At 55.8% G+C, this 16553-nt stretch overlaps 1 protein-coding gene and 1 long non-coding RNA gene across 2 annotated transcripts in view; one reads left to right on the top strand and one right to left on the bottom strand.

Annotated features, from left to right (window-relative positions):
* Window positions 1-2006: 2006 nt before the first annotated feature.
* Window positions 2007-16553, bottom strand: part of HS1BP3 (HCLS1 binding protein 3) — a 35239-nt gene continuing 20692 nt past the window's right edge. The window contains exons 5-7 of the mRNA XM_060186635.1: window positions 10821-10987; window positions 9139-9259; window positions 2007-3869 (exon numbers count right to left, since the gene is read on the bottom strand). Of these exons, the coding sequence (XP_060042618.1) occupies window positions 3611-3869; window positions 9139-9259; window positions 10821-10987 (547 nt within the window). The 3' untranslated portion in view covers window positions 2007-3610. The remainder of the gene's footprint in view (window positions 3870-9138; window positions 9260-10820; window positions 10988-16553) is intronic.
* On the top strand, window positions 2327-8152 carry LOC132537435 (uncharacterized). The gene is made up of 2 exons (XR_009548867.1): window positions 2327-2451; window positions 7202-8152. It is a non-coding gene; the product is annotated as an uncharacterized LOC132537435 (long non-coding RNA).

Below are 16553 nucleotides of genomic sequence, written 5' to 3' on the forward strand. Positions count from 1 at the left end.
GTGCTGGAAGGGAGCGGGCCAGCTGCAGATGGCACGTCCTGTCCATGGGCTCCCAGCTGTCTCAAAACAAACAAACTTCTGGTTACACTGCTGGACTTAGTCTCTGGGCTGGATCCATCTGTTACCAGACTCTGAGGCACAGACGGACAGGACACCCCGAGGTGATCGTTCAGGAAGCCGTGTTTATTAAGCCGGCAGACCCAGCCAGAATCGTGTCCACAAGAGCAATGGTGCTGGCCCTTTTTACTAGTTCCCCTGGTAACTCACAGCAACAAGCTTCGCAGGTGTCTTTTTTTTTGTATACAGAGAGTGCAACTTGGGGGCCAGGCGGTGGTGCACACATTACCATGCACAAGGACCCAGGTTCAAGCCTCCACTCCCTTCCCGAGTGGTGAAGCAGCTCTGCAAGTGTCTATCTTTCTGCCCCTCTATCTACCCATCCCCTCTCAGTTTCTCTGTTCTTTCTAATATTTCTAATTTCTAGTAGAAAATAGAAAGGGGACAGGAGGAAGATTCATAGTGCCAGCACTGAGACCCAGAGATAACTCTGTTGGGAAAAAGAGAAAAAAAAAAAAAGATAAGTTAACCTTCGCTTTTTCTCTTTAAAAATTAACCCTTGTGTGGTCTGGGAGGTGGTGCAATGGATGAAGCATAGGGCTCTCAAGTATGAGGTGCTGAGTTCAGTCCCCAGCAGCACATGTACCAGGGTGATATCTGGCTCTTTCTCTGTCTCCTCTTATCTTTCTCATGAATAAGTAAATAAAATCCTAAAAAATAATAATAATAACCCTTGCGTGCCTCAGATCCTACTAGAATGCTCCATCTGTCCAGCCCCAGAAGCCAGCTCTCCAGCTCATTCTTGTTACAAGAACCAAGGACAAGGGGAAGGCAGGGAGAAGACCATTATTTTGGGGGAACTGGCCAGGGTCAGAGAGGAGCCCCCACAGAGCCAGCATTCTCCCATTGCAGGTGACCCTGTACTCAGGTACAGAATTTATAAACTCTACTGCAAGTCTTGTGAAGAAAGCTCGGTGGGATGCCAGGCCCACGGGACATGAAGGAAAGCCAAGGCCGGGCCAGGCTTCTTTCCTTCCCTGACCTCTCACATTCCCTTCACACCTGCACCCAGCTTCCCACGGTTCCGCTGAGATCGCCTGTCTCTCCTATTGGGTTACTGGTTCTGAAACTTCACCCACATCAGAAAGGGCGTTTCCTTTGTGCTCTTCAAAAACTGTCATCATTTCTAGGTGTGAACCAAGACGTGGTCATTTTTTAAAAATTTTTTTATATTATCTTTCTGTATTAGGTAGAGACAGCCAGAGATTGAGAAGGGGGAAGGGAAGACAGAGAGGGACAGAGAGATACTTGCGACACTGCTTTGCCAATCCCAAAGTTCTCCTCCCGACCACGTCTTGGTTATCTGAGGGTCCGGGCCTCTTGTCCCTCAGAGCTGTCCTTAACATCAGGGTCACTGAAACTACCTCTGTGGAGGCCTCTTTGGGCCCGAGGCCCTGCTTCTCTTTCTCTAGGGAGTGCTGGCTTGCAGAACCCCATGGGTTAGGCTCTCTGAGTCCCAAACAGAAGCTGCACTGCAGGATGTCAGCTCTGGCGGGCAGATGGTGGCCAGGACAGGCCGTGCAGGAAAGGACGTGACCACTGGACAGGACTGTCAGAGCTGAAAGGACCCCGGGTCAGGCCAGGCCTAGACCAGCCCCATCCCAGAGGCCTAGAGAAAGTCCTGTCTTCAGATGGTCCTGGCTGAGTGCTTGCTGACCCAATGACTCCCACCCAACGTGGGCTGCTGGCCTCTACCTCAGTTTCCACAGTGGAGTCCTCCCTTTGTCCCCAAGCAACAGCCTTGTATGTGTGTGTGGTGTGTGTGGGTGCGGGGGGGGGGGGGGAGGGAGGTGAGGAGACCACTGGCTCCTTCAAAGGCAGCTCCCCGGAAAGACAGCTGCTGCCGCCAGCCCAGATGCAGCTCAGAAAGCCACTCAGACACACGGGGATGCGTCACTGACAGATTTTATTGGAAGACCCGGGTGGCCGACTGGCTGTTTGTATTTGGTCACAGCTGTTCCTGTGATACATGTTGGCTGGGGGCTGGGGAACCGCCACTGGGCTCTGAGGCAACAGGGAGGGAGGGAGCTAGCCCTCTGCTTCACATCCGCTTCCTCCCTCCCAAGGCCTCTCACAGTCTTGGTGCACAGTCTTGGGGTGCAGGCCCCGGGCAGAGCAAGAAGGCAGGCGGGAAGGCGTCTGCCTGTGGGTTCGGGTGTGAAGACCTGGCAGCAGAAGGGAAGTGCTGGGGGTGGGGCCAAGGCCACCCAGTCAGCCCAAAGCCCCTCGAGAGGGTCAGGGGTGAGGGGTTAGGGCTGAGGGAGGATGGGCTTCAGAGCCGCCTGTTTCTTCTCTCTCTGGCCAAGGTGGATGGAGGTTTTCAGGACTGGCAAGGTACGTGGTGAGATGAGGATGGGTGAGGTAGGGGCCCCGTTCTGCCTCACAGGCTCTGGCACGGGGCAAGAGGGCTGGGTGGGTGGGGGCGCTGAATGGTAACAGACAGCAGGCTGGGGTTGGGGGCTCCACTGGGAATGGGAACCAACCCTCTTTGGGTGCCTCTGTCAGCCAGGACTTGACAGGGGACAACAGTGGCTGCATTGTATGGCAAACTGCTTCAATAAATCCCATTTCTGGACATGAACGGTCTAATTAGGGATGGGGAGAGGGATGGGCATATTCTCTGTGCTGTGAAAAGTCATTCACTCACGGAGAATTTCCTGAGCACCAGACCCGGGGTTGGGGCCCTGGATCCAGAGAAGTCTAAGGCACGGGCCCTGCCCTGGCACAGGGCCTCTGGGAGACACTGGTGGGCACGTCCAGACTCAGCGGAGAGGGAAGGCCTGGCAGCTTGGATACAGCCGTCCTCGAAGCTGCACCCAGAGCTTTCAGCTGAGGCCCTTGGTGGGTGTGAGGCCCCAGGGAGAGCTCTGGAGAACGTCAGCCCCCCGCTGCTTCCAGCTGCAATGGTGGACGCTTGCCCTGTGGCCGCAAGTCCAAGGTGGTCGTGGGTTGGCCAGGTCCGCCCTGGGAAAAGCAGGAAGAGCAAAGTCCGGGACTCCTGAGACCATCAGAACCGAGGGAGGCTGGGTTGGGCCTACGGATCCCTAAGAGCTGTGTTTCCAGAGATGCTAGAGCAGCCCGGATTGGGAGACCCCTGCCTCCAACCCAGGCCCAGGCTGGCCAGGCCCTCCCTGTGGGCAGGCCTAGTAGGCAGAAGTGGGCACACAGTTTTCCTGCCCTAGTGAAGCCTCATACCACCTGGGGTGGGAGTCTTGGTTGGCAAGACGCCCCCATGTACACTTGCCCTCCACATCCACATGGACCACTGCGGCTTCCAATTCCTATGGTGACTTTGCACCCTGGGCAGGGTGGGGAGGTAACCCCTGAGGCCAGGAGGCACAGAGACAAGGCAACTGTTGAGGAATCCTATGACCCAGGCGGCTTCCTCCCTCCCTCCCTTGGAACCAAAGGCCCCAGCCGTAAGAGGCCAAGCCCTGCCCCCCGTTCCCCGCACAGTCACACCCCCAAGCATAGACCCCTCTACGGGAGAAGCTCAGAAGAGCCTGGGGGCAGCCTGGCCATCTGCGTCGTGGTCCTGGATGTACTGCAGGATGTCCATCTCGTCCATGGTCTGGATCCGCTGCTGCTTCTGAGTCGTGGAGTCAGATGGCTCCATTCCAAGGGGGACCATGGGTAGTGCTGGCTTAGCTGCCACTGGTGGTTTGGGCTTGGGCTTGGGCTTGGGTTTGGGTTTGAGCTGGGGCTGGGGTTCAGCCCCCAGGTTCAGAATCTGGTCCAAGTCCTCTTCAATTCTAGGGAACAGAGGAAGAAGCCCTGAGCACAGCCTTCTGCAAAAAAGTCTGAGCCCCCCGCCCCCTCCAGGCAACAGTACTCCTAAACAGTGCTGGGCACAGGGGCAGTTCCTGCTCTGGCCTCTCACCCGTGGCCAGCTCACGGCCCCACCCCCACTGTCCCACCATCATGCCCCCTGGAAGGAGCTGTGAGGCTGGGAGCACAGTGGGCCCCTCAGCGGCCTCTGGGAGACAGTCTCAGAGGACCCCACTCTGTTGGCCTCTCTGAGTGACTTCACCTGCAGGGTGCCTGCCACACCTGCAGAGCCATAGTCCCTGAATATGAGGGACAGTCAGGTCTGTGACCTGCCTCAGGTGACAGGGTGTGGCCATGCCCAGGTTGGAACTAGGGTGTCATGCTTCAGAAGCCGCTCTCTCATCTAAACCAAGATCAGTCATCAGTGGAAGAACAGAGGAGGAGTCTGAGCTGTTGTGGGGTGTGGTCTGCCCCTCCCTCCCATGGAGCCCCTCTGTGGGCCACAGGCACCAGACAGAGCCCATGGGGACTGGAAAAGGCATAAGCCAGAGTCCAGCAAGACTGCTGTGGCCTCAGAGCTGTGGGCACATCCGTGGGGATGAAACATCACACAAGACCAGCCACGGGCACCAATGGCAGGAGAGAAGGGCAGTCACACACCACTCTACCCTCTGCCAGTTCCCGCTGTCCACAGAACCAGACCCCTTCTTCCTTGGATGGTGCCCTGCGTCCACTGTCCCACCAAGCAGCAGCCCTCTGAGTACCCCGGTGGCTGGTGCTGCTCCCCCCACCTCACCCCCAGCCCCACCCAGAGTCTGAGTACCAGGAAAAGTTGCAAGGGAATGAACATCCCTTAAGCTGAGACCCTTGGGAAAATAAAGCTGCCATTAAAATCTCAGGCTAGGGTTCAGGACTGATACTGTTGGGCCAAGCAGTAACCCCTACAGCTGCCCAGAGTCGGACGTGCTCTGATGGGGAGGTGGGATCAGGCACAGTGGGGTGGGGGCTGCCCTCAGGGTCAGGGGTACAGCCCTTTCCACCACCCCACTTTCAGCTGGGTTCTCTGAGCTACGTCCACAGTGCTCCCACTGGTGCTGGTTCCACGTCCCCTCTTCCAGGTCTCTGGTGTGAGCTCACCCAGCAGGAGGCTGGACAGGCTATAAAGCCCCTCCCATGTCCCGTCCCATGTCCCTGCAGAACACAGAACTCAGCTTGAAGATCTTTTTTTTTTTTTTTTGCCTCCAGGGTTATTGCTGGGGCTCGGTGCCGAATCCACTGCTCCTGGAGGTTATTTTTTCCCTTTTGTTGCCCTTGTTTTATTTTTTATTTTTATATTTATTTTTATTTATTTATTCCCTTTTGTTGCCCTTGTTGTTTTATTGTTGTAGTTATTATTGTTGTCATTGTTGTTGGATAGGACAGAGAGAAATGGAGACGGGAGGGGGAAGACAGAGAGGAGGAGAGAAAGACAGACACCTGCAGACCTGTTTCACTGCTTGTGAAGCGACTCCCCTGCAGGTGGGGAGCCAGGGCTTGAACCAGGATCCTTATGCGGGTCCTTGTACGAGCGCCACGGGTGCTTGAACCGCTGCGCTACAGCCCAACTCCCCCTTGTTTTATTTTTAATCATTGTTGCGGTTACTATTGATATTGTTATTGTTGGATAGGACAGAGAGAAATGGAGGGAGTAGGGGAGACAGAGAGGGGGAGAAAAAGCGACCCCCTGCAAGTGGGGAGCCGGTGGCTCAAACCGGGATCCTTACGCAGGTCCTTGCACTTCGTAGCACGTGCGCTTAACCCTCTGCGCTCCCGCCGGACCACAAGAACTCAGCTGGAAACCAGAGTGGGGGCCACACAGTGAGAGGGGATGTTCTGGGCTGGCAGGCCTGCCACATCGCGCAGCCTGAGGAGTGCTGGGCATGATGAAGTGGATGGAGGAGAGAAGCAAGTGAGTGAGTGAGTGAGTGAGTGAGTGAATGAGTGAGTGAATGAATGAATGAATGAATGAATTAATTAATTAATATGAGGATTTTTTACTGTGAGGAAGTCTGATGACATCCTTGATGGTTACAGCACAGAGGCAGAGAAGAACCAAATATGGCTCTTGCTTAATTCCTTTGTTCCCAGATGCCAGCTAGGGTCACACAGGGCTGCGGGGATTCTCAGATGCTCTGTGATACCCACGGGCCTTTGTGAAGAAAAATGCCCCCTGCCCCCGGGGGACTACCTCCACCGTCAGCCTGCACTTGAGGGCTCAACCCTACTTGAGGGGTCTTTCTTTCTCTCTACCTCTTTGGTCGGTCGGTTGGTTGGTTGGTTGGTTGGTTGGTTGGTTGGTTTGGTTGGTCGGTTGGTTCTTTTGCACTGATGAAGCTGTGCACATGCGCAGTTCCACCACTCTGGGCTGACTTGTTCAGACAGATGGAGACAGAGACAGTGGGTCTGTGGGGGCCAGGCAGTGGTGCAAGTGGCTAAGCGCACACATTGCCATGCTCAAGGACCCGGGTTCAAACCCCCGGTTCCTACCTGCCAGGGGAAGCTTCAGAAGTGGTGAAGCAGGACTGCCAGTTCTCTCTCTCTTTCCTTCTTCCCTCTCAATGTCTCTCTGTCCTAACAAAATTAAAGTTAAAAAAATCTTTTAAGGGGGACCAGGCAGTAGCGCAGCGGGTTAAGTCCACATGGTGTGAAGCTCAAGGACCACTGTAAGGATCCCGGTTCGAGCCCCCGGCTCCCCACCTGCAGGGGAGTCGCTTCCCAGGCGGTGAAGCAGGTCTGCAGGTGTCTGTCTTTCTCTCCCCCTCCTCTGTCTTCCCCTCCTCTCTCCATTTCTCTGTCCTATCCAGCAACAACAACAGCAATGACAACAATAAAAATGATGACAACAACAGGGATGACAACAAGGGCAACAAAATGGAAAAATGGCCTCCAGGAGCAGTGTATTTGCGGTGCAGGCACTGAGCCCCAGCAAGAACCCTGGAGGCAAAAAAATTATTTAAGACAGAGACGCTGACCAGGCAGCCTTGAGGTTTCCCCAGCACCACAATACTGCCATGTGGCTTTACGCTTGATTCTGGCTCAGGCTGAGGTGCACGGACCCCTAAAGGGACACCTCTGAGCATCCCCCTACCACTGCTCTGAAGAATACAGGCTGCTAAGTGCTGGCATAATAGTGATCTCCAATGAAACATGCCAAAGAAGTCCACCTGCGGGGTGAGCGGGTCTCTGGAAGTGGCAGAGTACCCCAGAGGACCACCTCAGCAGGAAGCCCCTGGCAACTACCCAGGCTGACTCTACTGTGTGTTCCCCTGTGCCTCAGTTTCTCCCCAAATGGCATGGCAGCAAGCCCGGCTTTCACCAGCCAGTCAGGATGTCAGGACTGAGGAATCAGTATGAGAGGAGACAGATCAGCAGATGCCCGGGGCCTCGGGGACATGTACCGGCAGGCGGAGGCTGTGATCCAGACTGGCCAACAGCCCGAGGCTGCTAACTAGGCAGCATGGCAGCCTCTGAGGACTGCACACCCCCGGACTGCACGCCCCGCCTCCACCGAACAGCCCCTGTCGCCCACAGGCACAGCCTGGCTCCTGGGCACCGGGAAGGACACCTGGTGGCTTCTCAGCCTCCAAGGGCTCAGAGGAGTGGCGGGACAGACATGGGTGGGAGTGCCTGACACCAGGCCTGGCTCGAGCATTTGGGGGGTGTGGGGACCCTGTGTGCTCAAGGAGACCCTGCAAACACCCTTAGGAAGTAGCTCCTGTGTGGCCAACTGAGCCAGGCCCTCCCCTGACATGGACACGGTAGCTCTGTCTGGGGTCCCTGCACTCTGCACCATGGGGGTGACAGGCATCCTAACACGAGCTGGCCTCATCAGCGCCCAAGGCTGTGCACGTTGGGCATTACGCCAGCTCCCCTGCATTGTTTGATACTATGGCCTATTTACATAATCATTGTTTTGCCTGAAAGATCTCCACCCATGCCTGCAGGGCACATTAATCCCGCCAGCTTTCTACCTTCCCAGAGTGCCTTGTTTTTTCCACCCCCTTTCCTAGCCAATCCCGTTCCCGACTTGCAACATCCGTTTTTACCCGATAAAGCCCGCTGCTGTTCCTGGTTTCACTCTCTTTCTCTTCCATGCCTCAACCAGGAGTAGGGCTGGCATGCACAGTGGGAGACGGCCATTTTGCTAGCTCCACGTGGCCTAAACCCTCTGTGCTCACACCCAGCTCTGGGACTCCCACATGAATAAAGACTTGTGTTCCCGCTCTGCCACGAGTTCCTGGTCTCTCTCTCTCCCGCGATGCAACCCCGACATGTACACACCACTTGTGCCTGCCCATGTGATCATGCAAATGTATTCTTTTTTTTTAATTGGATAGAGGCAGAGAGTAATCTAGAGGGAAGGAGATAGAAGCAGAGATAGATAGAGACTCCCCTGCAGCACTGCTTTACTGCTCATGAAGCTTCTTCCTGCAGGTAGGGACCAGAGGTTTGAACCTGGGTCCTAGTATTTGGTAGTGTGTGCTCTCTCTCGCTGGGGCTTGGTGCTGGCACTATGAATCCACTGCTCCTGGAGGCCTTTTTTTTTTCTTTCTATTTTATTGGATAGAACAGAGAGAAATTGGGAGGGGAGGGGGAGATAGAGAGATAGACACCTGCAGACCTGCTTCACGGTTTGTGAAGTGACCTCCTTGCAGGTGAGGAGCGGAGAGCCTATAAGTATATATATATTTTTGCCTCCAGGGTTATTGCTGGGGCTCAGTGCTTGCACCGTGAATCTACTGCTCCTGGAAGCCATTTCCCCCCCCTTTGTTGCCCTTGTTGTAGCCCCATTGTGGTTATTACTGTTGTTGATGTCGTTCATTGTTGGATAGGACAGAGAGAAATGGACAGAGGAGGGGAAGACAGAGAGGGGGAGAGAAAGATAGACACCTGCAGACCTGCTTCACCACCGGTGAAGTGACTCCCCTGCAGGTGGGGAGCCGGTGGCTTGAACCTGGATCCTTCTGCCAGTCCATGCGCTTAACCCACTGTGCTACCGCCCGACCCCCAATAAGTGTATTTTTATACCATAAACTGTCCTATGAACGTGGAAAGGAAAAGAGGGCTCACACCTCTGTCTCTGGGCCCCTGACCCCTGCTGTCATCCTTGGCCCCCATCTCAGCCTCCCATGATGGGCAGGGTTCCCTCCCTCTGTGGCCAGTGAGACACCCACTGTTGGGCTGGAAGGGTCCCTGGTGGGGCACTGCTGGTACCTGAACAGCTTCTCCACAGAGATCTCCTTCCGACTGTCACCAACCTGGGGGGCCGACAGCAGCAGGGGGTCTCCAAGGGGGATTGCTCCACCCAGGTCAGGATCCTCAAATAACTTCAAGGCTGTGGAAAAACAAAGTGGTCAGTCTTGGAAGATCCTCAGCCTCCCATCTACTGGGAGATGACAAGAGTGAAGACTCCATCCCAGAGAGAGAAAGGGATAAGACAGGGTCAGAGGAGCAAGGGGACAGGAGGGAGAGGGACAAGCAGCCCCATGTGCTGCCCCCACCATCCGTCTCTGCCCCACACCCACGTCTGTGGGTGCTGGGCCACTCAAGGCACCCACCCACTGCTAGGAGGAGGAAGCAGCCAGCTGGGCCCCCCACAAGCCATCCTGCTGGATTTCGCAGCTCAGCTCCCAGGGATGTACCCCAGTTATACGATAAGCCCCTCCCACGTGGGCAGCACATCCCTCTGCCCAAGGTCCTGGCTCCACGGAGCTTGGCTCTACCCCCCACCTTGTCCAGCCTCAACCACCTGGCCCCATGTCACCCCCACAGCAGGAACCTTCCATGTCCATGAGAGCCCTGTGGGGCACAGATACCCGCTGTACCCGGAGGTTTGTCAGATGTCCTTGTCAGGCACCCTGTTTCTCCAAGGCTGGGACCACGTCTCAGCTGTCACTGTGTGGGCCCAGCCCCATCCCCAGCTCTGGGAGTAGGCAGCCTCCCCTGGGCGAGAAGCTGGGTGCAGTGAGGCAAGATGGAACCAGGGAGTAGGTTGCTGACTCTCCCCTAGTTTTTCTGCCTCCAAGGTTACCCCTGAGGCTTGGTGCCGGCACCGCATATCCACAGCTCCAAGTGGCTTTTTTTTTTTTTCATTTTATTGAATACGATAGAAAGATATTGAGAGAGGAGGAAGAGAGAGATAGAAAGGGAGAGAGAAAGACACCTGCAGACCTGCTTCAGCACCTGTGAAGTGACCCCTCTCTCCCCCTTGCAGGTGGGGAGCTGGAGGTCTGAACCGCTGACTCCCCCTTTTATCCAGCCTGCCCAGGCCCTTCCTGTGGGGTCCCTGCTTCTGGTGACATAAAGCCTTGTGCCCCAAGAGAAGCTTCGATGCCCAGCCCAGCTGGCATCCATCTCCACCCCGCCTCAGGGCACAGCACCCCAGACTGTGCCCACTTTTCAAAGCATCTGGGAAGGGTGGCACACTCAGCTAAGCACATATGTGCAAGGACCCGGGTTTGAGCCCCTGCTTCCCACAATGGGGGGGATGCTTCCCGAATGGTGAAGCAGGTCTGCAAGTGTTTCTCTTTCTCTCTCCCTCTCTATCTTCCCCCTTTCCTCTCAGTGTCTCCCTACCGTATGAAATTAAAATAGAAAAAAGAAAAAAAAAGAAAAAAATGGCTGTGGGAAGCAGATAACCCTGATAGTAAGAAAAATAAAAATAAAATAAAGCTTTGCAAAAAGCTACCCTTCCTCTGCTGAGGACTGAGGAGAACACACAGATGGTCTCAAAGTCCAGGTGGGAGACAGGGCCTCCCAGCAAAAACCCTCCACCAGGACAAACAGGGGGCTCCGTGCTGGGGTGGGTGCAAATCCCTTCCCAGAAGGCACCTGGTCACCAGGAGGGCAGGACAGGTGCGCCCTGGCTGGGGTGACGTAAGCCGGCCGTTACTTACGGTCCCTGGGGTCCCTGCCCTCTGAGGGGGCCAGTGGAGACAGCTTCCTACTGGGGCCAAAGAACTCCACGTCGTCAGGGTCCCCCTCATCGAAGATGGTGAGCCGGGGCTTGGGCTTGGGCTTGGGCTTGACGGCCACTTGGGGGAGGTTCTTGGGCTTCTTGGAGCTGGAGAATCACAGGCAAAACAAAAGGTCAGGACTTGTCACAAGAGCCCGGCTGCCGGAGCTGGGCAGGTGGCTGCTCAGGCCCTCAGAGGTCACTCAGAAGCAGGTGGATGTGTCTCGGGGCCGGTAGAGGGCAGTCCCCATCATGCCCCTGTGTCTCCCCCCTCAGCTGTGCCCACACCACAGGAATGTCCATCCTTCTAGAAAACACTTCAGCTCCACTGAGTGAACCCTGCTTGCCTCAAGAAGCCCCTCCGGCACTAAGAACCCTGCTTACCAAGTCACCTCTAAGGTCCCTTTATGCCTCATTCACCCGCAGGCCCACTGCTGCAAGGGAGAACAGGGTGCTGGGGAAGCTTCTTGGCCTCCAACCCCAACCCCGGGCTTATTTCCTGGTCCAGGAGGCGGTTACTTGGTGGAAACAGGAGCAGCCAGCGAGCCCAACACCCTGATCCGCACGCACGTCTCTAAGTCACACCTGTCACATAGACAGACACATCCGGCTACACTTTAACAAGGTGACATGACCCCCGCCCCCAGCAAGCAAATCAATAATCCATCTGTGTTTTAAAAGAGTAACCGGAGCCTCCTGCGGAGACCCACGTGAGTCACTGGAAGTTTCCAGCAAATTAAGAGTCTTGCCCTTGACTGGAAACGGGCTATCCGGAGTGCCGGGATTGTCTGGCCAACGGGCAGTACCACTGGAGCAAGGTCACCGTCTGAGCTCACTCTGGCAAAGCTGAGCCCAGAGGCCGGTTCTGTCCCAAGACAGTGCAGATTAGCCAGCAGCAGACACAAATAGCAGTCGGCCAGGGCCCTGGGGGCTGCAGGGCAGGACCTGGGGGTGGCTGTTCCCACGGGCTGGACGTGGCAGGCGGGCAGCTCGCTGGTTGAGCTGGGGAGAAGACAGAGAAGCTGGGATAAACTCCTGCATGCTCAGGGCTGGAGAGTCTCACAGCAGCTTGGAGAGGCTGAGTGTCTGCTCTGGGCCACACAGCAGGAAGAACGAGCGACGTGAACTAAAGACAATCGTACCCATGATCCTCTGCGTTTTCCTCTTCCATGTGTCCGAGGGCAGAAAGGGGACACAGGTTGGGGATGGGGCTTGGTTTGGTTGTTCTCTGCAAGGATGTGACATCTTTTGAAGGCAGAGATGGAGAACAGAGATTCTGCACAGGGGCAGTGTCAGAAAGGCTTCTGCTCACATGAGATCTCTCTCCCTCTCTCTCCCTTTCCCTCTTTCTCTCTGTCCGCCTGTCTCTCTCTCTTTACAATGCCAGACCTCATGCATGTGCAGTCTCACTATTCTGGGGTTTATTTCAGAGAGAGAAACAACACAGCACCCAAGCTTCCACTGTTGCTATGGTTCTGGGGCTCAAACCTAAGTCCCCACTCAGGGCAAAGCAGTTGTAGTACCAGGTGAACTATCTCCCATCCCCCCATGGACACACACACACACACACACACACACACACACCTACTTCCAGTGCAGTGGAGGCTGGGCTTGAACCTGGGTCCTGCTTTAACAAAGCAGGCTCACTATCCAGGTGAGCTCTCCCGCTCCACCTCCCCCGGCGTGTTTTCGAACCCTGACGCAAGCCAGACAAGCTCACAGGCCACCCGGGACACACCTCTGGCCACTGCCTGTGTGGCTGGACAAGGAGAGAGGCCCCGAGAGCCATCCTCACAGCAGCACTGTCCAGCGACGTCAGTGGCACAGAAGTGCCATCCTCACTGCGGGGTCGGGGTGGCCACACTTGCTGGGATGGCCCCTTTGCCATCTACTGAGTCCCAGCAGGTAGGCAGCATATAGGACCACCATCCCAGAACCCGGAGAAGCTGGTGATGACCCCAGTGAGCATGCACGGAGCCAGCATCCGGGGCAGCTCTGCGGGCCCTGCCCACGCTCCCCACCAGATTCCCTCGGTCACTCCGCGCAGCCGTGCCCAGGGAGGCCAAGGCGGACAGTGTACAGGGCAGGCAGAGGCCTCACTTATTTCTCTGAGACCAAGTCGCCCCCCACCCGGGTCCCACCCGCTCAGATGCCGAGGCCCCTGATGCAGGGTCTCGGGGACCCGCAATGAGAGCAGGGGCCTCGCAAGTTCAGTGACTTCCCTCCTTCACACCGATGGCGGTTCCGAGCACTAGTGGGGACAGGCTGCCCTTCCAGTGAGTCTTCCTCGCTGGCTGGGTGGACACTCCATGTCCCTCCCCAAGAACCTTCCGGCCTCTTGTCTTGATCTGAAGTCAGCAATCTGTGACGCCGGGCACACCTGGACCCTACCTTGCTGCACCCCGGGCTGGTCTGAGGCCAACTGCCTGAGCCTTCCAGAGACAGCAGCAAGCGGCAGCGACAAGATGCACAGAGCCCCAGCCCCAGGTCCTGTCCTGACTGACCCCTGACCCCAGGTCCTTCCCTGACTGACCCCAGCCCCCAGATCCTTCCCTGACTGACCCCAGCCCCCAGGTCCTGTCCTGACTGACCCCAGCCCCCAGGTCCTTCCCTGACTGACCCCAGCCCCCAGGTCCTGTCCTGACTGACCCTAGCCCCCAGGTCCTTCCCTGACTGACCCCAGCCCCCAGGTCCTTCCCTGACTGACCCCAGCCCCCAGGTCCTGTCCTGACTGACCCCAGCCCCCAGGTCCTGTCCTAACTGACCCCAGCCCCCAGGTCCTTCCCTGACTGACCCCAGGGCCCAGGTCCTGTCCTGACTGATCCCAGCCCCCAGGTCCTGTCCTGACTGACCCCAGCCCCCAGGTCCTTCCCTGACTGACCCCAGCCCCCAGGTCCTTCCCTGACTGACCCCAGCCCCCAGGTCCTGTCCTGACTGACCCCAGCCCCCAGGTCCTTCCCTGACTGACCCCAGGCCCCAGGTCCTGTCCTGACTGACCCCAGCCCCCAGGTCCTGTCCTAACTGACCCCAGCCCCCAGGTCCTGTCCTGACTGACCCCAGCCCCCAGGTCCTTCCCTGACTGACCCCAGCCCCCAGGTCCTGTCCTGACTGACCCCAGCCCCCAGGTCCTGTCCTGACTGACCCCAGCCCCCAGGTCCTTCCCTGACTGACCCCAGCCCCCAGGTCCTTCCCTGACTGACCCCAGCCCCCAGGTCCTTCCCTGACTGACCCCAGCACCTAGGTCCTGTCCTGACTGACCCCAGCACCCAGGTCCCCTGCAGGTGGGGAGCCAGGGACTTGAATCGGGATCCTTGTGCCAGGTCTTGCGTTTTGCGCCACCTACGCTTAACCTACTGCGCTACCGCCCAACTCCCATTGCCTTGCTTTTTATAAATACCTGTCAGGGCCTCATGTGTGCAGGGCTCCCCTGCTTCTGGCTGACTTTTTTGTTGTTGTTTTTAACTTTTTTGTTGTTGAGCACTGCTCAACTCTGGTTTATGGCGGTGTGGAGGACTGAACCTGGGACTTGAAAGCCTCAGGCATGAAAGTCTCTTTGCATAACTATTATGCTATACCTCCACCCTGCTGACTTTTTAAAAAAATTTCAGATAGGGAAAGAGAAAAAAGGGGAATCAGTAAGAACACTGGGAGTTTAAGGGATGGGAGGACAGCTCTGGGGTAGAGCACAGGGCTTGCAGGCCAGAGGCCCCAGGTTCAATCCCTGACACCACCATGTGCCACAACTCAGCAGGGCTCTGGTCTTTCTTTCTCTCTCTTATGAAATAAATAATAAGACAATGTTGAGAAGAAAATTCTAAGGCCAGGTGTTGGCGCATCTGGTAGTGTTCACACATGACCACACACACTTCACAAGCAGTGAAAGAGCGCTGCGGGCGTCTCTTCTTTGCCTCTCAATTTCTCTGTCCCTCTCCAGAGTAAGTAAATACAAATATATCATAAAAATAAAATTAATTTTAAAAATATCCAGAGACAACTGCAGTTGATCTCAAAAGACCTGGAATATAAACTGGAGGGGGGGGGGGGAAGAAGAAGAAGATGAAGAACAGACTGCAGGTTGGGCCCTAAAAACAAAACTCCACTTTGCTAATAAAGAACAGAAATATCCCTCAAAGTGTCAACACCGACAGGGAAAGAGGACATCTAGCCGTGTTTCCAATATAAATCACATCACATCCAAGTTATAATTAAAAATGTTCCCAGCAGAAGGCAGAACTATTAGCATCCTGCTCGGAATTGTGAGGTCTCCAAAATAGAAAGTTAAATATGAAAACTAATAGTGATGGCACAGGGCCCCGAGGGAGGCTGACAGGCAGCACACGTGCCAGCTCTGAGACTCAGGGGCGTGGGGGGAGCACAGTCCCCCCCCAGAGAGGAGAAGGGCGGCATGGCGAATACCATCCTTCCTGCTTGCTGAGCATTCAAGCGTTTGCTCTTTCTCCCAGCCAAAACCTGCTTTAAAAGACAAAGACAAAGCCAGGCGGGTCCCTGCTGGCTGCCTCCCTTCCTGCCGCTCGGCGGTGGAGCCACAGCGCCTCACTGTGGCCATTTGCAGGAATGACACACGCCCGGTGCCTAGCAACAGAGGCAGCTCTGGAAGGGCCCTGGGATATGCAAAGAAAAGAACATCCCCCAGCATGGGGCGGGAAGGGAGCACTGCGGGAGGAAGTGGAAGCTGCGTGGGCCTGCAGGGCCTGGGTGCGGGGTACCCGCACTTCTGTGCAGGGCCAAGTCCTCACTGAAGCCTGTGTTCAATTTTCCCATCTGTGAAAGGGGTAAAATCCTGGGGTCTGTGCACCTCCCCTAAGGCTGGAAGCCTCAACCCACACCAGACCCGAGAGCAATTCATGGCAAGACCCGAGAGCAAGGTCATGGCATTGACAGATAGACGGATGGATTGACGACTGATTGATTGAATTCAGACAGGAAATATCAGGGGCCAATCAGTTTTCAGCATTGAATAAGGCCTCAGAGGTTGTGAATTGTTCTTTCTGATGGAGGTAACAGCGTCTGTGTCACTCAGACGAATGTAGACAAGTCTTAATCCTCTGGGATTCTTCTTTTTAATATATATTTTAAATGAATTGACTTCTTTTGATCAGAGACAGAAAGAACTTGAGACGGAAGGAGGAGACCAAGAAGGAGAAAGAGAGAGACACCTGCAGCACTGCTTCACAGCTCATGAAGCTTCCTTTCTAGAGGTGAGGACAGGGGACTTGAACCCAGGTCCTTGTGCGTGGTAACCTGTACGCTCAACCAGGTGCATCACCATCTGGCCCCCAAGCCTCTGGAATTATTTTAATTAACATTCCTTTTTATTCCCCCACACACCCTCGGTTGAGAGACAGAAAACGAAGCCAGACTACTCTGTCCTTTTATGAGGTTACAGGGATAGAACCCAGGGCCTGACACATGCAAGCCCTGCACTCTACTGGAATCCAGGTAGGTGCTCAGTTGTCCTAGGATTCAAGATCAAGGCCGGGGGTACGGTGGGGGGGGGCAGTGGCCCCAGGATGTCTCCCACACCCCCATGATCAGCTAGTGGAAAAAACATACAATTCACAGGCGCCATGACCAGTCCCAAAGAGCATTTTCCTACCCAAAAAAGGAGCCGCCCTGCGAGGCGCCCTGTGTCCAGCTTGGCTTGGCACTGCCC

This window comes from Erinaceus europaeus, chromosome 3, assembly GCF_950295315.1.
Source record: "Erinaceus europaeus chromosome 3, mEriEur2.1, whole genome shotgun sequence".
In the NCBI taxonomy this organism is placed as follows: domain Eukaryota; kingdom Metazoa; phylum Chordata; class Mammalia; order Eulipotyphla; family Erinaceidae; genus Erinaceus; species Erinaceus europaeus.